The sequence below is a fragment of the Leucoraja erinacea genome, chromosome 8 (genome assembly GCF_028641065.1).
Source record: "Leucoraja erinacea ecotype New England chromosome 8, Leri_hhj_1, whole genome shotgun sequence".
Lineage (NCBI taxonomy): Eukaryota > Metazoa > Chordata > Chondrichthyes > Rajiformes > Rajidae > Leucoraja > Leucoraja erinaceus.
Window position 1 is genome coordinate 51,769,893 of NC_073384.1, and position 20,794 is coordinate 51,790,686.

Genomic DNA, 20,794 nt, shown 5'->3' on the forward strand with positions numbered 1-20,794 from the left:
AGTCTATGTGTGGAAAATTGAAATCTCCCACAATCGCTATAATACAGTATACAATACAATACAATATTTTATTACGTGTCATTTGAACCTCAGTGAGACTCAAACAAAACTACATTTCCACAGCCATACAAACAAAGACAATTCCTACAAGACATACAAACAATTCAATTTACACAAACATCCATCACAGTGAATCTCCTCCTCACTGTGATGGAAAGCAAAGTCTTTTCTCTCACCTGCACCATTTCTCTCCCGATGTCGAAGCCCCAGGCGGGCGATGGTAAGCCCCACGGCCATTTAAGGCCGCGCCGGGCGATGTACGGCCCCGCACCATACCCAAAAGTCACAAAGTTGGAGCCCCCGACGGGCACTGGAATGTCCCGCAGCCATTAAAGCCGCGCCGGGCGATGTACGGCCCCGCTCCGGGTCGTTCCAACCCCGCGACACAGGCAGGAGAAGTCGCGTTGCGGGAGCTCCGAAAAGCCGTCTCCACCCGGACCCGCGAGCTCCCGATATTCCAGTCCACCATCTACCTTGTGCTTACTACTAATATCTGCTATCTCCTTACATATTTGCTCTTCCAATTCTCGCTCCCCATTAGGTCTATAATACATCCCTATAAGTGTTGCTACACCTTTCCCATTTCTCAGTTCACCCGAATAGCCTCCCTAGGCGAGCCCTCTATTCTATCCTGCCAAAGCATTACTGTAATATTCCCTGACAAGCAATGCAACACCTCCACCTCTTGCCCCTCCAATTCTATCACACCTGAAGGAACAAAATCCTGGAATTTTTAGTTTCCAATTACAGCCATCCTGCAACCATGTTTCACTAATCGCCACAACATCATACTTCCAGGTGTCAATCCAGGCTCTAAGCTCATCCACCTTTCTTACAATGCTCCTAGCATTAAAATATACACATTTAAGAAACCCACCACCTCTTATTCTCTGTTTATTTTATTTTTCTTCTTTCCCCCCTACATGTTGGGTCTGAGTGCTTTCCTTCTCTGCCTCCTGCCTCACACACTGTCTACTAGCTTTCTCTATTTGAGTCCCTCCCCCCAACTGTTCTAGTTTAAAGTCTCCCCAGTAGCCTTTGCAAATCTCCCCGCCAGGATATTGGTCCCCCTTGGGTTCAAGTGCAACCCGTCCTTTTTGTACAGGTCACACCTTTCCCAAAAGAGGTCCCAATGATACAGAAACTTGAATCCCTGCCCTCTGCACCAGTCCCTCAGCCACGCATTTATCCTCCACCTCACTCCATTCCTACTCTCACTGTCGCGTGGCACAGGCAGTAATCCTGAGATTGTTACCTTTGCAGTCCTTCTCCTTAACTCTCCTCCTAACTCCCTAAATTCTCCTTTCAGGACCTCTTCTCTTTTTCTACCTATGTCGTTGGTACATACAGTATATGTACCACGACCTCAGGCTCCTCTCCTCCCATTTCAGGATAACTTGGACACGTTCAGCCACATCCCAGACCCTGGCACCAGGGAAGCAAACTACCATCTGGGTCACCTGACTGCGTCCACAGAATCGCCTATCTGACCCCCTAACTATAGTCCCCTATTATTATTGCCCTCCTCTTCTTTTCCCTACCCTTCTGAGCAACAGGGCCGGTCTCTATGCCGGAGGCCCGGCCGCTGTCGCTACCCCCAGGTAGGCTGTCCCCCCCCCCCCAACAGTACTCAAACAGGAGTAGTTATTGCCAAGGTGTACCACCACTGGGGTACTCTCGAGTCCCTGCCTCTGCCCCTTGCCCCTCCTAACCATGACCCACTTGTCTGCCTCCCGTGGTCTTGGAGTGACCACCTCTCTATAACTCCTCTCTATGACCTCCTCACTTTCCCTGACAGAGGTCATCAAACTGCTGCCCCAGGTTCCTGAAACGGTCCCTTAGGAGCCCCATCTCGACGCACCTGGCGCAACGTCTGGAAGGCTTTCAGCCTCCATGACTTCCCACATCTGACATCCAGAACAGTAAACTGCCCTGGCCCTCATTCTCCCCTCTTACCCAGGATACAATACAAAGTGCTGGAAGAAATCAGCAGGGCCGGCAGTATCTAGGGTTACTCCCTATCAGCTGTTTCCTCTAGTCCGCTTCCATCAATCAGCGGCTTCCTCAAGCCCACTTATTTTGAATTGTGATGGAACGTTGCAGAGTGGGCAACGCTGCACCCGCTGCTCCAGCCGCTCCTGGGTCTCTGTGAGAACAAAGCCCTGTGCTCCGTTTTTAAACTCACCGCCCGGACGCTGCACCAGCCGCTCCAGCTGCTCCTGGGCCTCTCTGTTTCCATCGGGAAATTCATTGTGTCCATCAGGAAATTCATTGTGTCCATTGGCTCTCCATCAGGAAAGCCAAGGACAAGAGGCATATGGAAATACCACCACCTGTGGGTTCCCTTCAAACGCACATTCCATGATGACGTATATACGTGCAGAGATACCTGGAAATATATCACCATTTCTTTATTGATGCTTAACCTGAATGCTTGAAATACTTAAGCAAAAATATAGTGGGAGTTTCACCAGACCAGCAGTTTTTCAGGACATTGGCTCATCACCAGCTTCTCTGACCTTTAGGGTTACCTGGTCTTTCTGTCCTGGGCCTCCTCCATTGTCAGAGTGAGGCCCAGCACAAATTTGAGGAACCGCTCCTCATATTTCGCTTTGGTAGCTTACACCCAGCGGTATGAACATTGACTTCTCTAACTCCAAGTAGCCCTTGCTTTCCCTCTCTCTACCACTCCCCTCCCCCTCCCCAGTTCTCCCACCAGTCTTACTGTCTCCAACTACATTCTATCTCTGTCCTGCCCACTCCCCTGACATCAATCTGAAGAAGGGTGTCGACCTGAAACGTCACCCATTCCTTTTCTCTAGAGATGCTGCCTGGCCAGCTGAGTTACTCCAGCATTTTGTGTCTACCTTCGATTTAAACCTGCACCTGCAGTTCTTTCCTACGTATTTCATTTCATTCCAGCCAATTTTAGCTTGAAGTTGTAAGCCTGAGGATATTTATTTGAATTATGCATGGATCCCTGATGTTCAGTTCCATTATTCTTCTAGATTGAGAATATCAACAAATTCTGAATTTTAATTGTATTAAAGACAATGCATTATAAATATCTGATGTGTTTAGTTATTTAATTTTAAATTTAAACATCCTTAAGCCTTACAGTTATGAGCATCAGAGTTTACACACAATGTGCATTTAAAAAATATCAGAAATAATTTTACAAATTCAGCTCTGAAAGATATTAATGTTGACGAATGAAAGACATTTTATTTAGCCATGGTTTGTACACCCATGTCAGACACAGCATTAAATAAAAACTGAAACTTTTAGAAACCCTCCGGAAGTCAGGTAGAAGCCAGTTGGAATGAGTTTGAAAGGTTTAATGTATTTTGAATGGTTGTAGGACATGTAAAACAATTCCTACTTTTCTCTCCACAAATGATGCATAATCAATTAAGTAATCTTCCTGGTTTTATTTCAAACCTTAGTTTTAATTATGATTTTCTGTAATTTTTTGTTTCTTTCGGGCTGAGCGTGATTAGTTACAAAGCTTCCTTAATTCAAACTCAAAATGTGCCATTTCTAACTATTGTTTTACGTCAATACATCTCATATTAATTATCACAGTGATTGCTTCTTAAATGTTTGTAGATTTAGGTACAATTCCATGTCATGACCCTGTGTCGTCATAGTCCTCCTTTATTGTCTTTTTTTCCAAATTGATAAAACCTTGTTATTTACCAACAATTATTGAATGAATTCAAAGTTGCAGATTATGTTTCAGATTTTTTTTTGTCTCAGATTTACTCTCTATATTTTTGATGTCCTTTGATTGTTCATATCTGAGACTCCATAAAAGTTACTAAAGAATTGCACAGTATTTTTCCTTATCTGTAGAAGGTAGTGGTGGTCCACATTTATACAGTGGCAGATTAAACGGCTTCAATGAAAGAAGGCTAATTAATTCTTATGTGTAACAATGTTTCATTGTTTACATTATGAAGAACATAGAGATCCAGGAATATCATCAATTCAAATATTGAAATTGGTATATTGATAATGAAAATATATTGACAATAAAGCCATTCAAGGTATGGGAAAAAAACATTACCCACTCTTTATTTGCCTTTATAATATTTGTCTTTTCGAAAAGCAATCCTGCCTCAAAACAAGATTTCACTTTACCTCTACATTTGGCATTAGCCCAAGTTGAAACCATTTGAAACCACAAAAGCTGACAGCATCTATTGGCTGCCAAGGAATAACTCATGCATTCAGTGGCTTAAACACTCCTTCATTTTCCCTGTCAACAGAATAGATTCAGGTTTAGATCTCCATGGTTTTATAGGAGTGCTACACTAGCAACCATCATTTGTGATTTATTAGGATTGGCATTGTGATATTGTCCAAAATCCAGCATTGATCTTTAAACAATGACTGCATAAAATTTTGATTAAAAAAGTCCTTATCAAGTACTCTCTTGACTTGATTGTAATGACAAAAAAATATAACATAGGAAATCATAGAAGAGACAGAGGTCCAATTTGGACATGTATTGATCGCCTGTGTAACAGCCAACATTCTCCAGACACACTTACAAACAAAGCCAGTATTCATCTAATTTCTAGAAAGAAAGAGGCAGTAATTTATTAGCACCTTAGAAGAGCCCTTGCCACATCCCAAGCCCTATGCAGAATTCCTCCTAGCCAGAAAACTCCACGTCTTTGTGACCTAGGCAAACCAGTCTGAGTTCAGTACGTACCACTCTATCTTAATGTGACCATGGGAACAGGGGAAGGGGGTTATGCTTTGTTAGCATTGGAAGATGGGGGAGTTCCTTTCTCGGTGAGACATTGGAAGTGGGAGACGTGAAAAGATAGGGATCTGATCCAACATGTAGGTTCTCTCCTGGTGGTGAACACACACTACATATGCTATATATGAACTACTAGGAGGTCACTGTAACTCTCCTTTATGCTCGAGGGAAGTTCCCGCATACTCACGGCCTCAGTTTGGTCGGGGAACATTTTTCACCCTGCTGAAAAATTTTCGGCTAGTAAAAATTGGTCAGCATGGTTCTTTTGAACTCATAGTGCTGTGGAGTGGGGTTGCCATGTAGTCATAGTTGTAGGCAGTCGAGGTAGCCGTAGGCAAACTCCTTTGCTGACCGGGCATTTTAATTGGAGTTTTCAGAACCAACGAAAACCGACGGGTAATGTTAAATACCCGCTAAACTTTATTACAAGTTGTCTGGCTTCTTAAATGTGTCTTCCCCCCACTTCTCCCCCCCCCCCCCCCTTCTTCCTCCCCCCTTTTCCCCTCCTCCCCTTCTCCTCTCCCCCCCTTCTCCTCATGCTGACCAATTTTTACTCGAGGACCAATTTTCAGCATGCTATAAAATACTCCTTAACCAAACTGAGGCCTTGAGTATGCGGGAACATCTCTTGAGCATGAAGGAGAGTTACATAGACCTCCTAGGACCACGTGTTGACCATGCTGCGAGTTTGAGTCGAGCGCAAACTCTTCTAAACTAGCAAATTAGGTCCCCACAGTGGGCCAGGCCCTTTCGGGTTCCAAACATTTTGGGTGACGAATAGTACTCAGAAATTGAACCTGTCATAAGTTGTGGACTGCCATGTAGTCAAATGTCTTTGATAAAACTAACAAGTCAGCACAAAAATTAAATCCAAATATTGTTTTTGATATTTGTATTTCAATATTGATTTTTGAATTTTCACTTTAGAAGATATAAAAAATAGAATATTTATAGGTGAGCTTGGTGTGTGAGGCCTCACCAGCCATCAAGAGTGTTCATTGTTAATGTCAGTTACATACAGTCAGAGGGACTAGGCAGGCATTTAATGATCAACTGAGGATGAAACAAATGTTGTGCTTTCAGTGGTGTGCAACAAAAAGTAGGCAGTTCACCAGTTATCAGAGGTTCCTGCCCAAAACATGATTTAAAAAAATAATTAATCTCAGGAAAGCAATTGTAAATAATAATCCATGATTTGTTTATGTTGTTACTGGACTTTCCAATGTTGGAAGAGGAGCATTTGACATTTTCTATTAGAGTCTGGTAACACTACAAGTCATTAAACATGAACGTACAATTTTATTCAACACAAATGTGTAGGGAGCTTACAAGGTGTTGTTTAATACAGTAAAATACAGTAAATTACTTCACACAGAAAAAAATAAATGACAATTTTTTAAACACTATTCATCCTCAAAATCACACTCCAAATATAATGTCAAAGTGAGCCAACATTAAGTGCACTGCTCTGGGATAAGCACATGAAAGGGTATCAGTACCTGTAGATGATTTTGCAAAGTTTTGCATAGTTTTACAAAGTCACCCTCATCATGAGGAACTAATCCAACACATGTGCACCCATTCCAAAAGATTTATAGGGCTTGCAGTTTTTACGTGGAGTGCCTCCATGAATTGTATAAAAAGGCTATACTTCTCACAACTCCTGGAGGAAATATGCCAAACACACCTATGGACATACATAACTTAATTAAAGGAAATAAAATCCTCCACAGAACTGAAAGTGACTTCAACATTTTCAAACCCTCGATTTATTCCAGAGACCTTTAAATGACTTTTGTCATGTTGATCAGTGTCTTATGCATGATTTCAGATGGGCTTTATGGTTAATTGCCTTTTTATATCGATCCTGATAAACAAAGTGATCTGTCTAATTCTATTGTCTGAAAGTAAAATGTTGCAGATGCTGAAAATCTGGGGCAAAAAAAGCAGAAAATGCTGGAACTCCTCAGCATTGGTGGAAAGAGAAGTAGAACTGAAGTTTCAGGTTGATGACATTTTTTCTGAACCTTCCTGATGAAAGCTCATTGGCTTGAAAGCTTACAGTACTTTGTCTTTTCTCTCAATAGACAATAGACAAAAGGTGCAGGAGTAGGCCATTTGGCCCTTCAAGCCAGCACTGCCATTCAATGTGATCATGGCTGATCCCCAATCAGCACCCCGTTCCTGCCTTCTCCCCATATCCCCTGACTCCGCTATCTTTAAGAGGCCTATCTAGCTCTTTCTTGAAAGTATCCATAGAACCGGCCTCCACCGCCCTCTGAGGCAGAGAATTCCACACTCACAACTCTCAATTGATGCTTTTTCAGATAGGAAATATCTTTTTAATTTTTTTTTGATTATTTGTTTATAAAACGTTGATTTACTGTTAATCCCAAATTGCTTAATAGTACTTAATAGTTAACGATTTTGGACTAGACTGAAAATTGGAATAAATGAGGTCAAAGTATTTGTACTGTTGTTAACAAGACTGTACCCCTGATTAAATTAGTTAAAATCCAGGGCACAACAGCTGACATAACTCAGATAATATTTCTGATGGAAAACGGTTTTCTCAAATGAATGCATTGCACGAAGCTAGGTAAGACTAGACGCAAAGTATACAACCTGTATGTTCCTTCTCCACAAGATCCACATGTACTATCCTGTTAGACCTATTGTTTCAGCCTGATCTTTCCCCAAATTACTTTTTTCTTCCTACCTTGATCCATTCTTTATCCCCTTATCCAGCCTGTTCCCAGATCCTTTAACGCACGATGCCTTCTGTCACTTTGACAGTTTCTTGATTGTCTGGCTCAACAGGCTTATTTTCACTAACATCTAATCTCTCTAAACCTCCATCCCATACCAGTGTGGCCCATGGGTCCTTCACATCTTATTTGAACAGTCCTGCTGTACTACCAATCTCAATCTCTTGGCTAAATTTATCATTACATTGAATAAAGCTAGAAGGCCCACTGGCGCAGCTCACAGTGCCTGAGACCCTGGTTCAATCCCTTCAATCACAAGAAGTTAACTGCACACTCTGTTTGTTTGGTTAGGTCCATTAGAAATGAACAAATTAAAAATATATATATATTTGTTCATTAAACGTTGATTTACTGTTAATCCCAAATTACTTAATAGTCAACGATTTAGGACTAGACTGAAAGGACTAGCGTTTGTGTGCTGTCTGTGTGGATTTTGCACATCTCCTTGTGACTGTGGGTTTTCTCCAGTGTGCTTTCATTTTCTGTTATATCCAAAAACATGTGAATTAATGTCACTAAATTGCCCTCAGTGTGCAGTTGAATGGGAAAATCTGGGGGAGTGACCATGGGAGGCCACAAAGACCCAAGCCAGGCCTGACTCCTCCTTTGATATATGTATCAGTTCTATTCAGACCCATTTCTTGTATTTGCTTTGTTATTGAGACTTTATGGCAGCGGCACAGTGCTTCCCAGCTCCATTGATCTGGGTTTGATCCTAACTTCTGATATTGTAGAGTTTGCACAATCCTCCTGTGACCACAATGTTTACCCCAGATTCTCAAGTTTTCTCTCACATTCCAGAGATGTACAAGTCAGCAGGTTAATTGTCCACTCTAAGTTGACCCTGATATGTACCCGTACATGAGTGGGAGAATCTGGGCTGCGAAAAAAATAAATTTCTTAGTATTTCTTAGCATTCAAAATTGATGAATTTATGTAAAACTTGTCTAGATTCTTTGTCAGACTACACTTCCACATACCTTGCTCGGTTCTGGCCCACATATTATAAAGCAGCATTGGATAAATAATCATCTATGTATGATGTTGAAGCTTTGAAGTTATCTGAAAAGGAATGAACAGAAAGATTTTCATTTAGGAGGGGAGTAATAGAGATCTTGAAGAATTGTGCATTGAGTCACCAGGGAGAAAATAGCTGCTAAGTATTATAATGAAAACAATGTGGTTTGAATTTGGAAAATGCTACCACAGAAACAGATTGTGGAAATTAGCTGAATACTTTCAAAATAAATATCAACGTGAACATGAGCAAAGTATCTTAGTAACCGAGCTGAGTGAAATGGAATGAGAGATGACTAATATGCAACATAAACAACAACACAGATTATCTCGTGTTCAAGAAGGAACTGCAGATGCTGGAAGATCGAAGGTACACAAAATTGTGGAGAAAAGCGGGTGCAGCAGGGTTGAAGGAGCCCGAAACGTCGCCTATGGGCTCCAGAACCTGCACACAGTGAATGGAAGGGCTCTGTATACACAGATTATCTGTGTATTGAGCAAGGGATGTGGGAGTAAAGGTTGCATTTTGGCCGCACTCAGTGGGCAGAACCACACAGTGAATGGAAGGGGGCTCTGTGGAATGCTGTAGAGCAGAGGGTTGTCTGAAGAAGGTACATCGACCTGAAAAGTCGCCTATTTCCTTCGTTAAATAAGTGCTTAATAAGTGATCAGTCTGAAGAAGGGTCTCGACCTGAAACGTCGCCTATTTCCTTCGCTCCATAGATGCCACCTCACTCGCTGAGTTTCTCCAGCATTTTTCACAGGTAGATAGGGTGGTCAAAAGGGCTTTTGGCAATTGACCTTCATCAGTCAGAGTATTGAATATAGAAGGTAGACACAAATGCTGGAGAAACTCAGCGGGTGAGGTAGCATCTATGGAGAGAAGGAATTGGCAATGTTTCGGGTCGAGACCCTTCTTCAGACTGATCACTTATTAAACACTTATTGAATATAGAAGTTGGGAGGTCATGTTGCAGTTGTGTAAGCTGTTGTGAGGCTGCTTTTAGGTATTGTATTCAGTTTTGGGCACCATGTTATAGGAAAGATTGTCAAGCTGGAAAGGGTGCAGAGAAGATTTACGAGGATGTCACCAGGACTCGAGGGCCTGAGCTATAGGGAGAGGTTGAGCAATCTAGGACTCTATTCTTTGGTGCACAGGAGGATGAGGGGTGATCTTGCACACAGTAGGGGAATCGAAAATCAGAGGACGTAGGTTTAAGGTGAGGGGCAAATGATTTAATAGGAACATGAGGGGTAACTTTTCACACAAAGGGTGGTGGTTGTATGAAACGAGCTGCTAGAGGAGGTAGTTGAGGCAGGTACTATCGCAAAGTTTAAGAAACATTTTGACAGGTGCCTGGAAAGGACAGGTTTTGAAGGATTTATGCCAGACGCAGGCAGGTAGGACTAGTGTAGATGGGACATGTTGGCCTGCGTGGGCAAATCGGACCAAAGGACCTGTATCCACACTGTCTTTGACTCGTTTTGTGTGATTCTATGTCATTTATAATCTTTACATTTAGTTATGCTTTTGTTGCCTCATTTACTTCACAGCTTCCCAATTCAAAGACTGTAAGTTGTTGCTGATTTGAGCATTGTTGGTATTACTTTGCTCATCTATAATTTAAATGGAGAAGAGTACTATCCACCTGGAAATGCAATTTAATATTTTCAAAAATAGCGTGAAATTCATTAAAGATGGATGACTCACATTGCAAACCTTGTTGCATAAAACATAATTTTCTAACATTCTCCTTTCGCTCATAGGTTTGCTAACTAAAGACATTTCTACTTGGATTGAAGGAGCCCTATAATTTAAGTACAATAGGCTACCGTGTTTCTTGCATTGCTGAATGTTAATGAAAAAAATATAAAATATGGAATACTGATTAGATGCAAAATTCTTTGGAAATTATTGTGAAATTAACAATTTTATTAGAACTTTACAAGCAGTAAATTTATTTTAAAGGAGGAAAGTTTAAAAATATCCAAGAAGGGCACATAAACAGTAATTTCTGTGATTAATATTTAGTTAAAAACCCACACATAACCGATTGTTTTATAAGAGTCTACAGGATCAAAAAAATCTCTCACCAAAGAAAATATTATGGACAGGAAGTCATTAATTTACTCGGCAAGTGACAGGACCATATATGATAGATAATCTCTAAAGGTTGTGGGATTCCAAGGAGTAGTGGAGTTAAAGGTTGTACTTAAATTTGAATATCTGCTTTTGGGCTGTCTGGGAGATAAATTTAATATTGCTGAAAATGTCTTTTCCAATTAAAGGATAGCGGAGATTATTTTTTTATTGTAATCTTCACCTCTCAATTTTGTCTGATATATGCTAGCTGCCATATTGGAAGTCCACTACATGCCCAAAATGGTGAGACACATGGACGGTCAAGGATTTCTAAAAAGGATTGGATAGGCACTTGAAAGAAGATAACTTGCAGGACAATGAAAAACATGGTACTCATTGGATTGCACTGCAGAGAGCCAGTATGCACAGATTGGTCAGATATTCTCCTCCTGTGTTGCTTTGATTTGGTGTGCAGGACGATTGGCTCAAGTAGGCTTTAAGGTTCCTGAATATGTAACAACTGTGTTTGAAAATCATGTATAAATAGGTGCTGCATAAGCTTCACTGAATTGTTCTGGTCCTGAAACATCCTAAATGAACCATATGAAGCTTCTCAACTGACATTTTTATAGATTTTATGGTCAGTAAATTCTCTCCATTGAAAGATTTTGTTTTATTACTGGCAATGACTTGAAAGGTAACTTAATAAGACTATAAGCATTTATAAATTTATTTATATTCGTGTTATATGATTTTTATGCTGGTTTAGTTAGCATCCAGAGAAGAATTCCAAGTTTAACAGAAGCCTGCAAGAAATATGCACAGTACTCGTTTGGAGGACAGGCATTGTAAGACAGAAATTAAAAAGTGATGTGACGGCTTTGAGGTCCAGTTCTTGCTGATAGATAATTAAACAAGGTGATTAGAAAATCAGCAGAATGTCTCAACACAAGTTGCTTTTTGGAGATGGATTGGACAGCTGGATACAAGTACAATATTTAAGTTATGGAAAGGAAATAGGGAAGGTGGAAAGTGAATAGAGCCTAATTGGCATCATGTAGTCAGATCAGTACACAGTACACACCTCGGGTTAAAACATAGCCAAAGATGATAACAGAGCCTACTGTGATTAACTGTTATTAAGAACAATTAATATGTGAGAGAGAAAAAAGAGGTGACCAAGTATCATTTACAAATATTTGATAAATTAAGATGGGTTATTAGGATGGCCCAAGGTGCACATTTATCTTGAATTTGAAGAGTTTTCATGAGAAATATTGGAAAAACAATACTTTTGTGTGCAACCTGTTCCTCACCCACAGATAGACACAAAATGTTACTCAGCGGGTCAGGCAGCATCACTGCAGAAAATGGATCGGTGAAGTTTTGGGTCTGGACTCTTCTTCAGACTGATTGTGGGGGGAGGGGGGGGGGATGGAGATGGAGAGGAATATTTGTAGAAATTACCTCAAATTAGAGGAATCAAGGTTCATATCGCTGCATTGTGAGCTACCCAAGCAAAATATGAGGTGCTGTTCCTTCAATTTGTGTGTGGCCTCACTCCGACAATGAAGGAGGCCCAGGCCAGAAAGGTCAGTATGCGAATGGGAAGAGGAGTTACCCAACATCTGCACATTGCATTTCTATCAAGGCTCAATGAATTTGAAGAGTTTTATCATAACATGGTTGCTTTGCCATTGCATCTCAGCAACGCCAATGTAATTATTGGTATAATAAATCTTCAATTTGTAGTGCATTATCAATTCCATCTTTTTTTAAATGAAGCAACAGGTAGATATTAATTAAAATATGTAAGTTTGTAAAAATATGAGCTTGGTAAATATGAGCTTGTAAAATAAAAGGTGCTTTTTACCCATTTGGTTAGTATTATTCCATTTCTTAATTAATTTTATTTAAGTATAATGGGAAATATTTGCTTTCAATTAATTTTTAATGTTTGTTCTAATCAGAGCACTGTATTCAGAGGATAAGAAGAACTCCCCCACTTGACGAACTTCAGCCTCCTCCTTATCAGGATGATAATGGATCACCACATCTCTCATACACTCCATCGGAACTTGATGACAAGTGTGAACTGTCTCATTCTAGTGCAGATTGCAACAGTCCACGTTGTTCATACAGTAAGTGCCCTAGCGAGGGAAGTGTTGGCCACGAGACTGAGAGCTACCATCAAAAAGGATATGAAGAGGACGTTCCCAGCGACAGCACTGCCATTCTCAGTCCAGAGGTAATAGGGATGAACATTTACATCTGGTGTATGGAATTGTTTAATTTCAATCATTCAGTCGGAGCTGCAATGCTTTACAAAAACATTTAAAATCTTCATTGGAGTCTGCCCGCAAATGTCTATTTTCTCAACTTCATATAGCTCTGTAATATCTTACTGCATATTTATTTATATTCTTACCTCATTTAATTATATATCATTTAAATGATGGGGATCCACTGGAACCAAGCAGAATTTCCTTCTTCTCTATTGCAAACTCAGTATTAAGCAAGGTTTTATAGAAATGCCTCAAATTATCAATTTTTTTTTTGGTTAAGAAGTGCAGGCAATAGACAGAAATTTCCTTGGAGGTATCGCTGAGAAGACTTTGTCAGTAATTTTATGGTTGGTTAACCAGTGATAATGTGGTGTTAGATGATGGTGTGATGCGATGAAAAAGTAAATGAGTATATAAAAATATTATTTGGCCATTAAGTTTTCATGGAGTGCATTCTTGCATATGGCCTTCTTCATTCCAAGGCTACGCTGCAAATCCTACTGGTTGGCTTTGGCTGCATCCATAACTGTATGCCTCTTTTTTTTTTTCAATTGCAGTTCACAGGTATGCCTGAGCCCATTACATCATGTTGGTTCTTGACCAGCCAATTTTATGTACGAAGGTGGTTTCGGTTGCGCATTTTCCCACTGTCTCAGTCACCCTAATGCCATAATGACCCCCCTTCCTCCCCCAAGTTTTGCCTACCATAACTCCTTGTGGATGGTTCTACTAGTAGTTCTGGTTACCTGTGATGTCCTGAGGTAGTTGCTCAGTGAATTCAGGCATTCTTCTGCAGCAGTGTAAGCATTCAGAAATTCTCTGGTTTCCTTTGTTTTTGTTTCCTACTTTGGCTAGAGCTCTTCAGATGCCCAGCAGTGATATTCTGGCATGGATGTATAAGCTACTGATATTCACTCATATAAGGCAGCTAGTGATGATCCAATGGTTGCCATTCAGCACTTGATTGAATTAAATTGTTGGTGTGGTCAGAGTATATCCTTAAACAGGCAAATATGTATAGAGGGAGAATGCAGCACTTCAAAGTATGGCCACATGTGCCTCTTGCTTTGAATTTGCAAGCTTCCAGATGATGTCATTTTTGGCTCTGACTACTATTTGATTCTAATTTTGAACAACCTGCATAAGATAAAAGTCACTCTATTGGTTCCAGATATGATCCCACATCATCCAGCTCTTTCTTTTAACTAATCAGTTCAACATTATGTAAACATTGGACGCTCAACTACATAACTTTCCTGGGTTATATGTAGCACATCATATAACATCAAATTACAGACTGTGCACTGGAATTTTTGAAAAAAGCTTCTGCCACATTTCTGCCACATCAACACATACTTGAAACCCCATACTAAAAAGTCGTTATAACCAATAATCTAAGACTAACGATGAGAATGGAAAGTAAAAAAAAAAGCTGATATTGTTCTGAAACTATTTTCTGAAAAATTTCTGGATATTGAGTAAATGTTACTTTATAATAATTCAAACTTTAATATCAGTTATTCAAATCATTTCACCATAAATGGGTTAAAAGACCAGTATATCAATACTGATCTAATTGGAGACACAAGAGACTGCAGCTGCTGGAATCTGGAGCAAAAACAAAGTGTTAGCAGGTCCAACAGCATATATGAGTAGGAATGAATTGTCAACCTTTCAAGTTGAGGCCTTTCAGACAAATCCTTTTCCTCTATGGACGCTGCTTAACCCATGGAGTTCCTCCAGCATTTTGGTTTTGGAAACTGATCTAATTGTGTTAATTCCATTCATGGTTTCTCCTTCAGCAATCTTTTAAGTAGCTTTCTGCAGGTTTATAAACTATTGACCAGCTTTTTGTACGTCGACAACTTCAATCTCTGAATGCAACCATGAAAAAGACACATCAATTAAACAGATTAAACCATAACACCTGATAGCTGATAATTATTTTAAATTCTCTTTTCTAAATTAATTTTAGCCATTTGCAGTATTTTTAATAGGATGTGTGTAATCTGGAGGAAATTAGTGAAGGATATTGCAAGATATTCAACACACAGTGCATGTATAATTTAGACTATGTGATTAACATCCAGCATAAATCAAGAGTCAAGAGTCAAGAGTCAATTTAATTGTCATTTGGACCCCTGGAGGTCCAAACGAAATGCCGTTTCTGCAGCCATACATTACACACAAATAGACCCCAGACACAACATAATTACATTTTACATAAACATCCATCACATAGCTGTGATGGAAGGCCAAAAAAACTTATCTCTCCACTGCACTCTCCCCCCCCCCCCGATGTCAGAGTCAAAGTCAAAGCCCCCGGCTGGCGATGGCGATTGTCCCGCGGCCATTAAAGCCACGCCGGGCGGTGCGAGGTCGCACACCGGGTCTTGGTGTTAGAGCCCCCGGCGTGCGCTCGCAGAGTCCCGCGGCCATTCCAGCCGCGCGGGGCAGTGATGTAGGCCCCGCTCCAGGAGCTCTTCGACCCCACAACTCGGGCGGGAGAAGTCGCCGTTGCAGGAGCCCGGAAAAGCGGTCTCCCTCCAGGGAGCCGTGGGCTCCCGGTGCCGCCGTCCACAGACCTGTCGTTGGGGCCTCCGACTCTCCGGTCGGGCCGCAGCAGCAGCAGCGCTCCTCCACCGCTCCACCCGCTCCGGTCTCGGGAATATAATCATCTTAAATTGATAAAAATGCATAATTGGGTGCCTCTTTGTGCATGTGAAGCCCATGGGTAATGTAGGGACAGTAACATTAATCAACATGCAGTACTCAAATAGCGGCTTTGCCCTGAAATGAAATGAAAAATATATAGTTAACCCCACACATGGAAATCATCAGGGACACTGCACCTATGCTATTTAAAAGGGATCATCGATTATCATTGGCGAGTAGCATGAAAGAGAGCTCGTACAATTCCCTGGGGCTAAAGATTGTTGCTTTAAGTTTTGTTGCTGAGCGCTGATGCATGATACAATCTAATTGTTATGTGTTATGGATGTTCAAATAATAACATAAAGATAAGAAAGAGGATGAGGAACGGAGCAAACAGCCCTCAAGCCAATTTTGCCATTTAAAATGATTAATCCGATCTTGGTCTCAACTCCACAACTTTGCCTATTGCCACTAACCCTTTACTCCTTTATAATGGAAAAGTCTACCCATGTCAGGCATGAATATTATTGTTAATTCAGCATCCACAGCTGTGAATTTTAAAATTCCAGAGATGCATAACCTCTGGGTGCAAGTACTTTCCTCTTAAATCGATGACCCCTTATTTTGAAACGATGCCCCCTCATTCTGCAGAAGAAAGCATTCTATCGGCATCTCAATCCCCTTAGAATCATACAAAGAAAACATTCTTTCTGCACATTAATCCCCTCAGCATCATATAAGATCCAATATTGGGTACCACGAGAGAAGAAAATGAAAGTTATGATGAAGCCCAGAAGGTCTCTGGCTAGGAGGGCCTATTCTCTAAGAATCACATCCGACATCCAACTGAAGCATGCGGTTTTCTCAGGTTTTCTTGTTGGCTGTAACATAGATCTTCCATAGGCAGAGATCAGACCATGCACTTGCATCTGAACTTGTCTGCCAGTAGAATTGAATGTTCTGAGCCTCCAGATCATTTCAGTGTATGACACCTGGTAAGTGCCAAATATTACAGCTTTCAGCTCACCACAGAATCCAGGTTTGCATGGATGCTCTCTTATCTCTTGAGCATCGAGGATAGCAAACAAGTGAGCTCACAGACATAACTTGTGACACTATAAACTACACTCATCAACTATAAAGGTACAATCCTTTTTACTGACTATACCTTTGGCTTCATCTACTATCTCCTGAACTTTGAGTCAGCAACCCCCTCTGCGATTTGATCCACGACTTCCTGACCCATGTATCAAAATTAGGATAGGCAGGGTCCAGAATAATTCTCAACACTGATGCCCCTCCCAGATTTCATTTGTGATACTCTGAAGTCCATGCATCAACTATAAAGGCAATCACTTTTTGAACAAACGGATGGTGTTTGGCCAGAAAAAGAAAATCCTTACATGTCAGTGCATGTATTCAGAAAGAACGTGACGTGTCAGAATGATTTCATTATTCCTGCTGCCATGGCTCTTGGTGGACATTGGGAGGAGGGGAATAACTTACCTGTTTAACGCATTGCTCCTTCATTTGAAGCTCAAGGTCATACTGGAAAGCCACGGGCTCCAGGAAATTTGAGTAGTATTGGAAAATATTATTGAACTCAAGATGAAATTCTGCCCTCTAGATCACTCGGTGGGGCAGTTGGGACTGGGGGAGAGAGGGCTGCTCTTTGATACTAGCGCAGTGTGTTATTGCATTATCTGGCTAATTTTTTGTAGTGTGATAATAAATATATTCATAAATATTTGAAAGAAATTCAATGGTTGTTAATTTTTTCTAACTAAAAAGTAAACAGTTATAAATTTATTTGAAAGCACAAGAAACAATTAGTCATAATGATTGGCATAGTCTGAGACAGTCTTGAAAGGCCTAATAACGCAGACTGTATAAAGCCCTTGAATAACTGAAAATAATAACGTAGAAACAAAACATATCTGGAAATACAAGTAACTTTGCAGGTTTCATGTAATTTAAACACATATGTTACTTTACTCTTTCCTCAAATCCATTCAAAACCTGTAACACTATACCATATATACCTATACTTATGTCATTACCCCAGCTTCTACATTGTCCAAATTTGACACTTCGGAGTGTTTATGCACATATAAATTGAAGTAATTTGTATATAATCTTTAATCTTTTATTTATATTCCATAGGACACGTCAGCCAGAGGATCTTCTGCACAGCTACCAAAAGCTTATGATCCAGAACCTGTATCAAAGTATGGCACATTGGATGTAATTTTTGATTATGATTCACAATCACAGAAACTACTGGTAACAGTAACAGCTGTTACAGACATTCCAACATATAATCGAACTGGCAACAGCTCGTGGCAAGTGCATCTTGTGCTTCTTCCCACGAAGAAACAAAGGTCAAAAACAAGTGTCCAGCGAGGGTCATGCCCTGTCTTTACAGAAGACTTTAAGTTCAATCGGATTGAGTCCGAGATGATTGGTAATTATGCTGTGCGTTTTAGGCTCTACAGTATACGGCGCATGAAGAAAGAAAGGATTGTCGGTGAAAAGGTATTTTATCTCACCAAGCTAAATCTGCAAGGCAAGATGTCAATTCCGATTGTGTTGGAGCCATGTGGCAGTCTCACTGTAAGTAACTGAAAATTGGATTGGGTATCATAGTTGTAGTAGTGTGCTTGAATGGTTAAGTGATCTAAATGGTAAGGCTACCTCAGACACTGAATAATGTCCAGAACTAGGGGGTCACAGTTTAAGAATAAAGGGTAGGCTATTTAGGACTGAGATGAAGAAAATCTTTTTCACCCAGAGTCTTCTGCCACAGAAGACAGTGGAGGCCAATTCACTGGATATATTCAAGATAGAGATAGAATCAAGGGTTATGGGGAAAAAACAGGGACTGGGTACTGATTTTGGATGATCATCCATGATCTTATTGAATGGCGGTGCTGGCTCAAAGGGCCGAATGGCCTATTCCTGCACCTATTTTCTGTTTCTAATGTCAATTAATATGTTTACAGTTTGACTTTATATTTTTTGTACTTCCAATAAAAAAGAACTTCCAAATAAGGAGAGAAACTATATATTAAAAATTGGGCTTTCCTTGTAAAGACACACTCCTTTTACCTAATCTTAAACAACGCATGTGGAAATTGCCAAAAGCATTTTTTGGGGGACTTCCAAATGCATCTATATTGTAATTGAATCACAAAAGCCAAACCTGGCCAGAACACTTTTAAACTTAGACACAAAATGCTGGAGTAATAAAAAAGTTACTAAATCAACGGATCCATGCAAGGACTTTTACAATATTCATCTTTTCTTTGCCATCTAATATTTCCTTACTCTTTTGTTCTACTGGTCCTTACAATATTTTAGGTTAACTTCAATAAATTTCCTCTTTCTAATTCCTGATTAGTTTTAAAAAAAAGAAATAAAACACCAGAAACCAATTAAAGAATAATAAAATACATCTAAATCAATTCATTTGAATTAAAAAAAGGAAATAAGATAAAGCGGCTGTTTCTTCCAATTGAAATCTGTGGGCACACAAGATTTCTGGCATGGTGACCTGGTGCTTATTCAGCAGGCAGATTTCCTGATAGACTCAAAATGCTGGAGCAACTCAGCAGAACAGGCAGCATCTCTGGAGAGAAGGAATAGGTGACGTTTTGGGTCGAGACCTTTCTTCAGACCCTCCTTCACCCTTCTTCTCGACCTGTAACGTCACCCATTCCTTATCCCCAGAGACCCTGAGTTACTCCAGCATTTCTTGTCTACCTTCGATTTAAACCAGCACCTGCAGTTCTTTCCTACACAGATTTCCTGAAATATGTGTTGAGAAAGCTATAAGATTTTATCTTCCAGTGCTGGACTCTTAACGATTTTGCTCAGAGAAACTGGGCTATTGCTAATTTTATCAAATAAATTAAGGGGTTGGATGGCTGTGGAAAGCAACTTGGTTTTTGGGGACTGGACCAGTCCACTATCCAAACTGGGAACTGTGCAAACTAATCCACTGGTTGTTCATTGTTACAAATGCTCAGTGGAAAGCACACGCAGTCTGAAGAAGGGTCTTGACCCGAAAAAAGTCGCCAATCCTTTGCTCCATATATGCTGCCTCACCGGCTGAGTTTCTCCAGCATTTCTATCTACACAAATAAGAAAGTAAGTTTGTCAAAAATACTTTTAGATTTTGCAGAACTGACTTTAAAAAAAGTTAAAAAAGCAGAAAAAGCTGGAGGTACTCAGCAGGCCAGGCAGCACCAATGGAGCAAGAAATAGTATTGATTTCTCAGGTCAATAAATTTTCATCAGAACAAATATTAAACTGAAACATGAATTCTGTCCAATACTAATTCTGCCTTATCTGTTGCATATCACCTTTGTTTTTGGTTTTTTATTTTAGTTTTCTGTCAGTGGTAGTTTTTTGCCTTTAATTTACAAAAGCATTGCTGTATCCAGTGGTGCTGATAATGTTCATGGCTGCTGGATATCTGCATATGTGCTAAGCAAAACAAAAACAATAGATTAGTGACTCCAAATAAACATAATATATCTCACAAGCAAAAATAGCACAGAATGCAATCTGCCAGTCAATAATTCAATTTTGGAGGTATTTTTTTGTTACAAGCATTCATCAAAGACGTCTAATGATGATTTGTTTAATATTATTTCATTATCCCTCAGTACTTACACATGTGACAATAGACAATAGGTGCAGGAGTGGGCCATTTGGCCCTTCGAGCCAGCACTGCCATTCAATGTGATAATGGCTAATAATTCACAATCAGTACCCCATTCCTGCCTACTCCCCATATCCCTTTACTTCACTATCTTTAAGAGCTCTATCTAACTCTCTCTTGAAAGCATCCAGAGAACCGGCCTCCACCTTCTCTAAGGCAGAGAATCTCATAGACTCACAACTCTCTGTGTGGAAAAAGTATTTCCTCATTGTTCTAAATGGCTTACTCATTATTAAACAGTGGCCCCTGGTTCTGGACTCCCCCAACATCGGGACCATGTTTCCTGCCTCTTGCGTGCCCAAACCCTTAATAATCTTGTATGTTTCAATAAGATCACCTCCCATTCTTCTAAATTCCAGAGTATACAAGCCCAGCCACTCCATTCTATCAACATATGACAGTCTCGCCATCCCGGGAATTAACCT

General features: G+C 40.3%; 1 protein-coding gene across 3 annotated transcripts in view; it reads left to right on the forward strand.

Moving 5' to 3' along the window:
• Positions 1-20,794, forward strand: part of syt14a (synaptotagmin XIVa) — a 132,958-nt gene that overhangs the window by 76,456 nt on the left and 35,708 nt on the right. For all 3 annotated transcript variants that reach the window (XM_055639699.1, XM_055639698.1, XM_055639697.1), the window contains 2 exons: positions 12,673-12,950; positions 17,806-18,255. In XM_055639699.1, the coding sequence (XP_055495674.1) occupies positions 12,673-12,950; positions 17,806-18,255 (728 nt within the window). The remainder of the gene's footprint in view (positions 1-12,672; positions 12,951-17,805; positions 18,256-20,794) is intronic.